The sequence below is a fragment of the Lampetra fluviatilis genome, chromosome 2 (assembly GCF_964198595.1).
Source record: "Lampetra fluviatilis chromosome 2, kcLamFluv1.1, whole genome shotgun sequence".
Taxonomy (NCBI): Eukaryota; Metazoa; Chordata; class Hyperoartia; order Petromyzontiformes; family Petromyzontidae; genus Lampetra; species Lampetra fluviatilis.
Window position 1 is genome coordinate 25,569,785 of NC_136276.1, and position 12,516 is coordinate 25,582,300.

Sequence of the window (12,516 nt, forward strand, 5' to 3'; positions counted from 1 at the left end):
CCAGCACATATGCGGTAGCCAGCATTTCAGTCTTCTAAGGGGGCGACGGAGACACAACCAGGGTTGATGGGTGAACATAATTATTACATAACTGCCGACAAAGTCTCCAGCAAACCCGTCAATTACCGTCACCCTGGGCCCCTGATGACCATTGATCCGAGAGCATTGTGGGGCATGTCACCCCCTGGTGCTGGGCCCTAAACGATTGTAGTTTGAAATGCCGAGCGGGCAACCTCTGACTCAGTGCTAACAGTGGTGAGAAAGTTTTATTTTTTTTGGGCCAGCACAAGGTAGCAAAATTGGCCCGCTCAGTAGACCAAAAGATATCCCACGAAAGGAATGTTTAACGATGCCAGTGTCTGAACGTGCTTTTTAAAATAAGCCGGGATTCGGTATGCGGTAGAGCTTCCCTTTTGCATGCTTGTTTCTTTTTTATCAGTGACCAATAACATCCACGTGGTCTGGCTAATCCATGATTCTTCCCGTCATCCACAGATCAAGTCTCCCTATCACCCGCATTGTCTGCGATGAGGGCAAGGGTAGGGAGGAAGCAGGCGTCGCTGCATCCATCCGATTATCCACAGCGCCCGTCCGCGGACAATTGCAAGGGAACGTGGACATCGGAGGGGGGGGGGATAAATTGACCCCCTTATCCAGGAGGTAATCGTAGGTGATGATGACCGATGACGATCACGACATTCGTCATCGCTGCTTTTGGCACCGGTGCCCAGCCACCGTCAGTGACGGTGACAGCGGCCGTCCATTGTTGTTGACTCAATGGGCTCTCTCACCTGCTCATTAATACTGATTGTTATTTTGTCAGTCTGCTGCTGCCGTTGCTGGCCCTGCGTCGCCAGTGACCGCCGCCACGATGACTGACGCAAGAGGGGACCGGGGGGATACAGCGCGAAGAGGAGGAGCGCCAACCAGACGGTGTCAGATGATTGCAACAGCGGTGGAAAAACGACGAAGATGAAGAAGATGCCGCTCTCATTTCTGACACTTCCAGGCGCCCCACGGCAGCCAGGCGCAGTGCCTCCGATCGCCGCTGTTGGCTACGTACGGTGCGAAAGAATTCCGACGTAGGCGCGTACACGCAGGCAGCACGCCTCACCGCACCACGCGGCTCACGAGGGGAGTTGCCCGTGAGGAAAGCAGGCGGAGGTCGCCACGCCGCAACGCGCTTGCGGGGTCATTGCGACGGATGAAGGAAGGGGACACGAAGGGGGGAGGCTCTTAATTCCCGCAGGTGTCACTAACCCCCAACGGGACCCCTCCCTGCACGGACACAGCATCCGCACGATGTCTGCTGCGTTGACGACACACTTGGGCTGCTTTCTCGCTCGTAACGGGCTCTTCGGCGCACATTTTCCTGGGCGATAGTTTTATGTATAAATTGTTTAGTGCTTTTCTACTTCACGCACGCGAAGGGAAGTGGAGGAGTCAAAGGAGAAAGCGAGCGGCGAGGAGTGAACGCGAGCACCTTCGAGCACGGAAGCTGCCGGCGCTGGGGGGATTTGCCGCATTCCCCGGGGTCGCGGGAGGGGCAGCCTTCGTCCAGCAGTGGATCGAGCACAGCCGATAATGATCACGACCGATGATGATGACAATCACGCGAAACCTTCTTTCTTCACGACTGATTTTTTGTGCTTGGATTGTTGGCCCCGCACCCCACCACAACCTCCGCAACCTCCGATTATCACGGTTGGCTACGCACGGTGCGAAAGACGTTCAACATGCATACTACAGTACGCACAAAGCACCCAATCACGCACTTCTAACTCAAACCCAAAACATTCACGCCGAAGCAGGAGGAAGTCTCCACGACTCTGGCTGTCTTCCTGATGATGCTGGTTGTTGTAATTAGCAGCGAAATGTCACACGGCACTCGAAGTTGCTAATATTGTAGTGGGTTTAGGGGCCGTTCATAAATGACGTCACGAGATTTTGAACGATTCATGACCCCCCTCCTCCCCGTGGTCACACGGCGTCAAAAAAACTCAGACACCCCCCTAAAATATGACGTCACAAAGCTCTCCCCCCCCCAAAAAAATAAAACATGCTTCAAATCGCTTTAAACTATTGTCATTGTAGTGCGTATTTAATGTGCCGCTGCACTCTGATGTTGTAGGTGAAAACATATGTTAAAAAGTCTATTTAATTAAGTAGAACGTGTTGTCTATATTTATTTGAAGTTGTATTTTGATGTGACGTCACATTTCTCAAACCCCCTCCCCCCCTCGTCACACATCGTCACAAATGTCTGACCCCCCCCCCCCCCCCAGGTGCGTAAACGTCATTTATGGACTGCCCCTTACCTCTCCAACACACTGGTGCACTGAACAAGTAACGAATTGGCACGTTTCGTTTCGGTAGACAAACCCTTGTCAATTGACTGTGTCGGGTGGTGTCGGGTTTAACGACACATTCATATTCGCGCGATTTAACCCACACATCTCGATTGTGGATGTAAACAAAGGGCATTGTCCGCACTCACCTGAGCTCCCCGTTTCTGCCTCCCAAACTTCCACCGAGTTGGCTCCACCCGCAGCCCCTGTTACCGGCGGGCTCGTATTGGGTGCTAATTTCTCACCACTACTTACACATGCAAGTCCCACTCCATTGTGCGGCAGCATTTGCAGCACTGAAAGGCGATTGGGACAGAAACGATGTGCATTCGCGCAGAACCAAGGCAAAGAACGAGATTATAAACTGTGGAAGGCTGCAGCATCCGCGATGGCATTAATGTCATCTTTCATTGGGCATTCTTTTTGGGTCCCCCGCCCCCACACCTCATTGAAGATGCATAAAGTTACGCTTGTGATGAGACAGTGGGTAATAATAATAATAATAATAAAAAAGCAATAAACTCCTATTCTGTCCTGTCACTCGTGGAGATGCATTATTCATCGCACCAATCCAAAACCTTGTGATGCTATAAATATTGAAACCCAAGCGAGAGTCAAAATAGTTCGCCGCTCAAATGAGCACTGCAGTGTCTGCTCGTCTCTTGTTCAACAGGCCGTGCCAGTGCTGGGAACCGCACAAAGTTGCCCCTCGCTGCGTGCGGTAGATGCTTTCCAAAACAAAAAGATGGAAACCGTCGCAGCACACACATAGCACACATAGTACACACACAGCACACACAGTACACACAGTACACACACAGTACACACACACTGCACAAACAGTACACACACACTGCACACACAGTACACACACACAGTACACACACACGCAGCACTCACACACAGTACACACATACAGTACACACACACAGTACACGCACACAGTAGACATACAGTACACACACACAGTACACACACGCAGTACTCACACACAGTACACACAGTACACACACACAGTACACACACAGTACAGACACAGTAGACACACAGTACACATTACACACATGCAGTACACACACGCAGTACACAGACAGTACACACATACACACAGTATACACGCAGTACACACACAGCACACACAGTACACACACGCAGTACACACATACACAGTCACACAGTACACACAGTACAGACACACAGCACCCACACAGTACACACACACAGTACACACACAGTACACACACACGCCGCACTCACACACAGTACACGCACAATACACACACAGTACACACACACAGTACACACACACAGTACAGACACACAATACACACAGTACACACACACAATACACACACAGTACACACACACAGCACTCACACGCAGTACACACACGCAGCACTCACACAGTACACACATACAGTACAGACACACAGTACGCACACAGTACACACACACAGTACACACACAGTACAGACACACAATGTTGCCCCACGTCCGACCGCGTCGCCGCATGTGAGCGAATCAAAACCCGCAACAGACAACGGGACAGCGACGGCTTGGTTTGGCGATATGCTTCCTTGCAAAGGCGACATTCAGGGGGCCAATAGCGCGTCGGTGTCCTGGCCACGCATGCTTATCCATCAGGACGTGCATCACAGGAGTAGCTGTCACTGCCGCAACAATGCTCCTCTGAGTCTCCGGCAGAGTCAAGGGGTTAAGCTCCCACTTTTCAGATAAACGAAAAAAAAGGAATGGTACGAAAATCAGGTCCAAATACGAAATTGCAGATCCGATTTGTTTTGTATATTGATTGATCCAAACAAGATTTGGTCCGGATCGATCTGCAATCACACATTTGCCGAGTATGAAGTGGGTGTCACGTGACACCGGGTGACTCTCATTATCACGACGACACGGTTACAGTCACGGCAGGTAGGGCGTTGGAATAATCCAAACATCAAGCAGTGACTGACAGAGATGCAACACGTGCCCTCCCAATAATCTCAATTCCAAAATGTTCAACGCGTTAACTCATCCCCCACTGTTGGCGAGAATGAGACCCCGATCGGAGACGACCTTCGTTCCATGCCCACCTCGTTGTGGGGTTTATCCCCCCCCCCCCCACCACTGCACGATCACGTGCACACCAGGATTAACGCAAATTAAAATTGTAATATTAGCCACAAACAGACACAGTACAATTTAAAGGTTTCCAAAAAAAATGGTGCGATGTACGTTCACAAATAATAATATCAATCATTTACATGCTGTAAGGCGCATTTCATCCAATTGATTTAAAATGGCAACCTGACGTCAAACTGGGAGTGCGATGCAAGAAGCTGGGTCGGATTAACGATTTTAGCTGTCCGGCTATTCAATGCGCGGTTGGCAATTCAGGGTCGGAGTTCAAGTCAAGAATTGATTATTTTTGTTGTTGTTTACTAATTTGGTCGAGGGGGAGGGAGGGGGGTCACGCGAATGTGAACTATTTACCTGCGTGTGAACCCATTACATGCAACACAGCTAATGCGATTTAAAAAAAACAAATCTCTTTGATGCACATATCGCGAGCTTAAATCACCTGCTGCTGCTGCTGCACACGATGCATCTGCGCGTGTGTATGAAGAAGGGCCAATGCTATGTGTACAGGGTGTTTATAAAGATGGACCCGATTTGAAATCGCTATATCTCTGCAACCACTAACCTCCAATGAATGAAACTCTTACCACTTGAAAGGCTGGGGCATAGAGAGGGCGGGGCATAGAGTTTAAAATGATTACCGCTAGATGCCTCTCCCAGCGCACAAACAGCCGCTAGCCTCAGTCATTCGCAAGACACACTGCCTCAACGAGACCCCAAGACTTGGCGCTACACTCTTGGCCCCCAAGATCCCCAGACATCATCGCACCCTGCGACTTTTTCTTGTGGGCATACGTCAAAGACCGTGTTTTTGTGCCACCATTAGCGACTAATCTGGATGACCTCAAAGACAGAATCACGGCAGCGGTGACTTCAGTGGAAGAAGACACTTTGAGAGGCGTTTGGGACGAATTCAACTATCGTCTCGATGTTGTCCTTACAGCAGGTGGAGGGCACATTTATAAAATCACTAGTAAAAGTTGATAACTAATAAAACCGTTTGTAACTTTTTGTGTAATTGTAACATGTTGCCATCGGGAAACATACTGCTTTGAAATTGTGTCCATCCTTTTGGAACACCCTGTATATATCCTTTATATAGAGTCGCTGTCATTAACTAAGGTGTCGTTTTATCCATAAAATGCAACATGAACATGGCAACAGTAAACTCAATGTGTGTGTCTATTGGCAATACAACCAGGACGTCGCTAACCTCCAGTCCTGTTTTTTACCCTCTCGGGATTGTGTTGTCGCATGCAGAGTCAGTTCATCAATAAATGTTGGCGAGACTGCGCAATGGACGTAGTGTGTGGCATGCTTTGAAGGCGCTTGTGGAGCAGAGGCTGGATGGACGAGGGGTCTTACTCCGCGACGTGCAACAACCACAATCACCTTGCCGATCTCGTCAAAGAGCATAAACCACCACCATCATCGCCATCATCATCATCACGCGAACTCTCCCGTGTCACCCTCGCAGTAGCAGCAACGGCTTTCGGCTCAGCCATCGAACAAAAAAAACGGTGGGCACGGCGCATCGCCGGTTTTCATCGAGAACCCCTCCTCCTGCTGCTGTGTTTAGTTTCTTGTCCTTCTGCTGTGTTTAGTTTGCTGTCCTTCCCCCGCACCTCCGACGAGCACCGTTGGCTACGTTGCGGCGCGAAAGAATGTTCAACATACACACACGTACATACAAAGGGTATCACGCATTGCCACATAACGTGATAAAGCATTCGATTCCCATGCGTGTCATCCAACAAAACATAATCTCGGCAGGGGGGCAATCATTTCAGCCGAAGGAAAGCTGCCAGAGTACACAATCTCCACAGTCGACTCGCTGTCGCCAATGCTCGGTGCAATTGCTCCGCTGTTTGGATGCAATCCTCTCCACATCATTTGTCATGCTTAGCGGCAAGTCGCTGTCCAGCCCCAGCGGGGTGCTGCAAAATGAAACATTCACCTTGGTTATTACGTTGCCAGCGCCTAGGCGGCGAGACAAGTACAACCTCACGCGTTCCAGCAAACCTCGTCAGCTTCGGGTTTTAACATCTGTAGCAATCGGCGCTCGGAGCAAGGCAGGGTCGGCGAAAGCCACAGAGGCCGTACCCATGCCTTCAGCCACGCATGGGCATCTGCTCCGTGCACTGCTGTCGAAAGACTTGTAGCGAGGCTGCAACGGGCCGCACACCACCGGCGCCTCCCAAATACGCGGCCCCGCACTCTGGCGTCTGCCTCAACCGCGAGACTCCCATCGCAGATCGGCCGCGCCGCGTGCGAGCCGGCGAGCAAACCGCGCGCCCCTCCAGCGCAATTGCAGCGCGGTGACACAGCGACAAGTCCGCCTGTGACACAGCGCACACGCGCAGTCGTTAACAAGAACAACCTGTGACAGACTGTCGGGGCAAGTGCTGTTAGCGAGCACCTATGAAGGCCGGCACGGCACACGAGCGGGTGGGTGGCCAGCACCACGCCCGGCCGCCTTTGTGTGACGATGTTTACACATTGCACTAAGTTCTCAATTAAGGCTGAGTCGACCTAGGAGAGGCCCATGACCAGTTCAGATAATCGGCACTGGTGTTGGCTGTGAGCGGGAATCGGACTCGGAGAGTCAGGTTCGGAGCGCAGCGCGCTAACAGCTACACCACACGCACACACACAAACACAGCAAAACACACAGACATACACACAGACAAACACAGACATACACACAGACATACACACAGATATACACACACGCACACACACACAGACATACACACACGCACACACACACATACCGAACGGCGATGCAATTAGTTCGTGTGACGGTGCTATTGGTGGATTATTAACGTCACATCGTGGCGAGAGATGCTGACCACTTTCATCTATCAGGTGATTGATTGATGATGGGTGATTATGATTGTCGTGGCTGCTAATGATGATGATGATTACAATGAAACGCATTCGCGCACCATAATGAACTGGAAACGATACATTATTTTACCAGGTAAGGTCCACTCTTTTTCAGAATCGACCTGGCCATAAATGATAGCCCAAGGAAGTGGCTTATCATGTGACAATGTATATCACCCTCAAGCTCTACACGCGTGTTTCTACATGTGGAGGGAGGATCCAGAGAAAATCCACACGACCACGAGGAGACACTCAAACTCCAAATAAACAGCAGGCGTCGGGGTGGGGATCGAACCCACGATATCCTGTACACCAAGCGAGGTAGTTAACATCTCGCCAGCGTGGCACCCCAACGTAGACGCACACGCATCACGAGCCAGCCCCGATATGATCCGAGTGGAACGCGAACTCACACCGAACACGTGTTCGCCTGCAGCACAACAACTAGAAGCCACACACACACAACACACACAAACACAACACACACAAACATAACACACACACAACATACACAACCACAACACACACATAACATACACAACCACAACACACACACAACATACACAACCACAACACACACAAACATACACAACCACAACACACACAAACACAATACATACAAACACGTGTACAACTCCAGGAGTTTCAAGAGCGACGCCTGCCACCACCTATTGATCGCGTTCCGCTCTCTCCCGAGATGTACCCCACCAACCACACCGCACGCGTGCATCACAGCGGAGGCGCCGCATGCAAATTCAGAGAGACGGGAGCGGTGCTGCTTTAACGCATTAGCAGCTACAGACGGACAAGACAAACAAATGAAAACAGGCACGCTCACTCGTGTAAGCTTCACATCCCTCCTGGCATAACAGACCTCGACACACACACACGCGCGTTGTGTAGACACAGGCGCTACACGGCGTATTCATCATAATAATGCATACTTAAACACCCATTGTGATAAATGTATACTGTTGAATGTACCAGACGACTGCAAACACAAATTAATTAAAGACAAAGATCGCCCCCCGCACCCCCCCCCCCCGCGGGTATCCGACAGAGGCTGTTGGGGCAAGTGCTGTGAGCGGCACGGCTCGCGGACAGCGCGGTGCTGGTGGTGGTGCTGGTAACCAGCAGCACGCACGCCCAGCGCTGATGGTTTCATGCCCTACCGTTTAACTCCGAGTCGACCTAGTGGAGGCTCGGTGAGTCCACCCGCATGGTACGCCGGTGGAGGAGATGCGTGGGGGGGGGGGGAGCCACACGAGTTCGCCATTGGCAGGAAGACAATGCGCGTTTGGCAATGGTACTACGTAGCAACGCCACGGTCGCTCTACACAACAATGGGTCCATTTGTTTCGCGTTTTCAGTGCTCGCGGACGTGCGCTGAAAGTTTATTCCGCGCGGCTCAACTGCGCCGCGGTGTCGTTGACACGCGCGGGTCACGGCAAGTCACAGCTCATCGCGACACGCACGCACAGATGTACGCACACGCGAGCCAAGATAAACATCCCGCCCCCGCGTCGCCTTGAACAGACTGTTGGGGCAGGTGCTGTTAGCGAGTAGCAGCACCTGTGTGGGGGGCGGGGGGTCAGCACCACGCCGGGCCGCCTTTGTCTCCCTGGTGGTGATGTTGAAACGCCGCACCAAGTAATCGTTTGAGGCTGAGTCGACCTAGGTAAGGCCCACGACTGGTTCAGGTAATTGTCACTCGTGTTATACCGTGAGTGGGAATATAACCTTGGTTCGCCGGGTTCGTAGCGCAGCGCGCTAACTGCTACCCCTACCGCTCTCCCCATAGATACGCACAGGTGTACACACACACATACAGGTGTACACACACACAGTTGTACACACACACAGGTGTACACACACACAGGTGTACACAATCACACACATGTGTACATAATTACACAGTTGTACACACACAGGTGTACACAATCACACACAGGTGTACACACACACAGGTGTACACACACACACAGTTGTACACACAACCAGAGCGCCCACACACCTGGCGAGCAGGTACCCCGCTCAGCTCACCTGCGCGCGTTTAAATCATCCGTGACTTTATTTCCAGTCCCGCATGGCCACGTGTCCCCATATCAATCAGTGGCGTTGCGTCGCGTGCTCGCACTTTGGGGCATGGCTGTAAATCCCCACACCCCAACCACCCCTCGCTTTGAATCCGGGGCACCTGGGGGCCAAACGAGGCCCTTAGGTCCGGGCGCAGTTTAACCGCCTGCACAACCCAATAGCTACGCCACTGATTGTCGTCGACGTGTTAGTAGCGTTCCATTTACGTGTGTGCACGTGTAACGACACATTGTTGTTGTTGTTTGTTGTTATCATCCTTTTTAAATGCACGCGTGGATGCATCCCGACGGCACCGCGGTCACGGGCACGCGGCCGCCCGCGCTGGAGCCGCCGTGTCCACGGGACGTCACCCGGGACCCGGTGGGACCTCCGCAATTGGAGGCGAGGAGTGCGACGAAAATGACGGTCACAGAGCATCGGCGCGCACGTGTCCCCCTCTGTGTGCCTTTGGTGCGTGCGTAAGTATCGCGCTGTCGTGTGTTGAATGCGTGTGGGTGGGTGGAGCGGTGGCGCAACGGTTAGCGCATTGGGTTAGCAACTCCGCAAAAATTGAGCTTGATATCGGTTATGTGCCTCGCTCAAGGACGCGATCTCTAAACAGTGGAGAGACAAAGACGGCCGGGCGTGGTGCTGACGACGCCACCCACCATCCACTCTCTCTCTCTCTCGTGCGTCCTTGCGGAAATTAATAACTAGTGGCTGACAGCACGTGCCCCCACAGTCCGTAACGTTTCGCACCGTACGTGGCCAACCTTGCTTAAGTGTACGTTGGATGCACGATGCATTAGCACGACGATCGTGCGATAACAGTGCCACAAACAGGCAGCATTCTACCCTTGCTTATGGCAGCAATCTGTTCAGGAGCTAAATGCCAACGTCGATGTCTGCTAGTCACGACGAGAGGGCTTTAGGAGAAACAGAGAGAGAGAGAGAGTCCGTGTTATTTGTGTTACAACATTGGAAACGGTATTATACCGTGTGCCTACTAAAAAAAAAACCCGTCACCTAAACTGCAATTATCCCGCAACGCGCTCACTGCGTAACAGCGAGGTCCTTCAATCACGAGCCGGTGTCGTGTCGAGAAGAAAAAAAAACAAAACAGCGGCCACGCAGTCGCCAGTGGTGTCGCCACGCTACGGGCTGCAAGTTGCAGGCACAGCGGAGCGAGCCGCGGTGCGAGAGTCGTACCTCGCGCGCTGCCCGTGCAGGCGAGCAGGACGAGAAGGGCAAAGTGCCAGAGCACGCAGGGCATGGCGCAGGTGGAGCTGGCTCCGCGTGGCGGCGGCGCGGCTCCCGTCGTGGACGAGGAGGAGGTGGAGCAGGAGGAGGTAGAGCAGGAGGAGGAGGTGGACCACCGCGGTGCTTCCTGCCGCGAAGCGCAGCCGCGGTTTACAGGCGTCCCGACAGGCGAGCGACTGACGCTCCCATCATCCTGGCACGAAGTGGCGTTGCTCGTTGAATCATCAACACCACCACCATAATCACCATCATCACAGCCATCACGACTGCCAGCACGGCTTCGTGTGGTCGCAGACAGGGGCTCGGCATCGCTGCTGTTGCGCCCGGCGGACCGCTCGCCCATCACCGCGTGAGTCTCGGCCGAAACAGCGCCGCGCGGATGAGCCCCCGGGGCGCTGGCGCGCGGGGTCGCGGGCGCCCTGCCGCGCCGGGACCTCCCCCACGGGGTGTCCGGCGACCCGGGCGACTCGATGCCCTCTCCTTCACCCTCGTGGTTGTGGGCAGGGGCTGGCAGCCGAGGCGGCGGCAGCGGCGGCGGTGGCTGCGGCGATGCAGCCCCCGGGGCCATGTCAGCGGCGATGATAGCCGCTGTGGCTGCTGCGGTGCGGTCTCGCGGAGTCCGTACGATTCTCGTGGAGATGGACTCCTCGTCGTCACCGGGGTTGCGTAACGGCATCTCCCCCATCGCTCCCCGCGCTGGCAGCTGACGGGTGACGCGAAATACGGGTACGGTGGAGCAGCAGAGAGACGGCAGAAGGCGGGGGGGGGGGTGAAGGAAGGAGGAGAGCGTAAGGCTGTCTGTCTGCGGCAGCGGTGGGCAGGCTTAGCGGAGCGGCGTGCGATGTTGCTGGAATTCAGCTCCCCTGATTTATGCCCAACACTCTGCCACTCCGCTCTCCGAAAGCGGTGCGATTTGTGGCATTATACTCTTCGCATACCAGCCCTCCTCCTCCTGCTCCCCACACCACCACCACCGCACACCCCGGCATGAGCCTCACGCTGCGTTTGCTCTCTCCTCTGAGTGGCCGGAAGAGAGCGAGCGAGCGAGAGAGAGAGATCGTTCTGGGTGCTGCGAGCTTCGAGCCTTGGATGAGTCGCGCAAGCACAGCAGCACCACGCAAATACACAGGAGGTACACGCGACAGGCACAGACTCCCTCGCTCCGCCTCCGCCCCTTCAGAGCGAACCCGTCAGCTGCTGGTGCCGCTGCGCGCACGGCTGGCGCCGGTGGGGTCCAGTGTGGGTACTCCTCCGCCAGCGCGCATCCACGCGCAGTCAGTGCGCGCGCAGTCTCTGTGCGACTCGCGCGAAGGAGACGCCTCGCAGCACAGGGGCGGAGCGGCTTTTAGAAGGCGCGCGAGGAAAATAAATCGGTTAGCGAGCCGAGCGCAGCGCCAAAAGAGACGAGTGAGGGCGGATTTGGAATGTATCTGTGGTGGCGCTCTCGCCCAAGCGCAAGAGAATGCGGGGATTTTATGAAGAAGAAAAAAACTCAACGGCACGGACTCTTTAACACTCCGTGTCGAGATGAGGAGCCGCAACAGCCACGCTGTCGCCAGTGCTTCAGATGAGCCCGAAGAGTCGAGAACGCTGTTCCGGGGATTGTTTTGGGCACCCAGTTACATCCATCTCAGCGCCCTAATTATTGTCCTAATTGTCCGTGTGTGTGTGTGTCTGTAAATGTATGAATTAGTTCCATAGGATTATTGGGATGTATGGTATAATATGGGATGTTTATGGACAGGCGTACCTTGTGCTTCCGTAGTAGTGGTAGTAGTGCCTTACGATGGTCGACAAGACACCA

The 12,516-nt window shown here is 53.6% G+C and overlaps 1 protein-coding gene across 4 annotated transcripts in view; it reads right to left on the reverse strand.

Moving 5' to 3' along the window:
- LOC144944586 (CUB and sushi domain-containing protein 1-like) overlaps window positions 1-12,010 on the reverse strand; it is a 785,462-nt gene extending 773,452 nt beyond the window's left edge. For 3 of the 4 annotated variants that reach the window (XM_078872887.1, XM_078872877.1, XM_078872896.1), the window contains exon 1: window positions 10,662-11,312. In XM_078872887.1, coding sequence (XP_078729013.1) covers window positions 10,662-11,280 — 619 coding nt within the window. In that variant the 5' untranslated portion in view covers window positions 11,281-11,312. Of the gene's footprint in view, window positions 1-10,661 lie in introns of all 4 variants that reach the window. The other variant, XM_078872870.1, reaches the window with a different exon arrangement.
- Window positions 12,011-12,516: the final 506 nt, after the last annotated feature.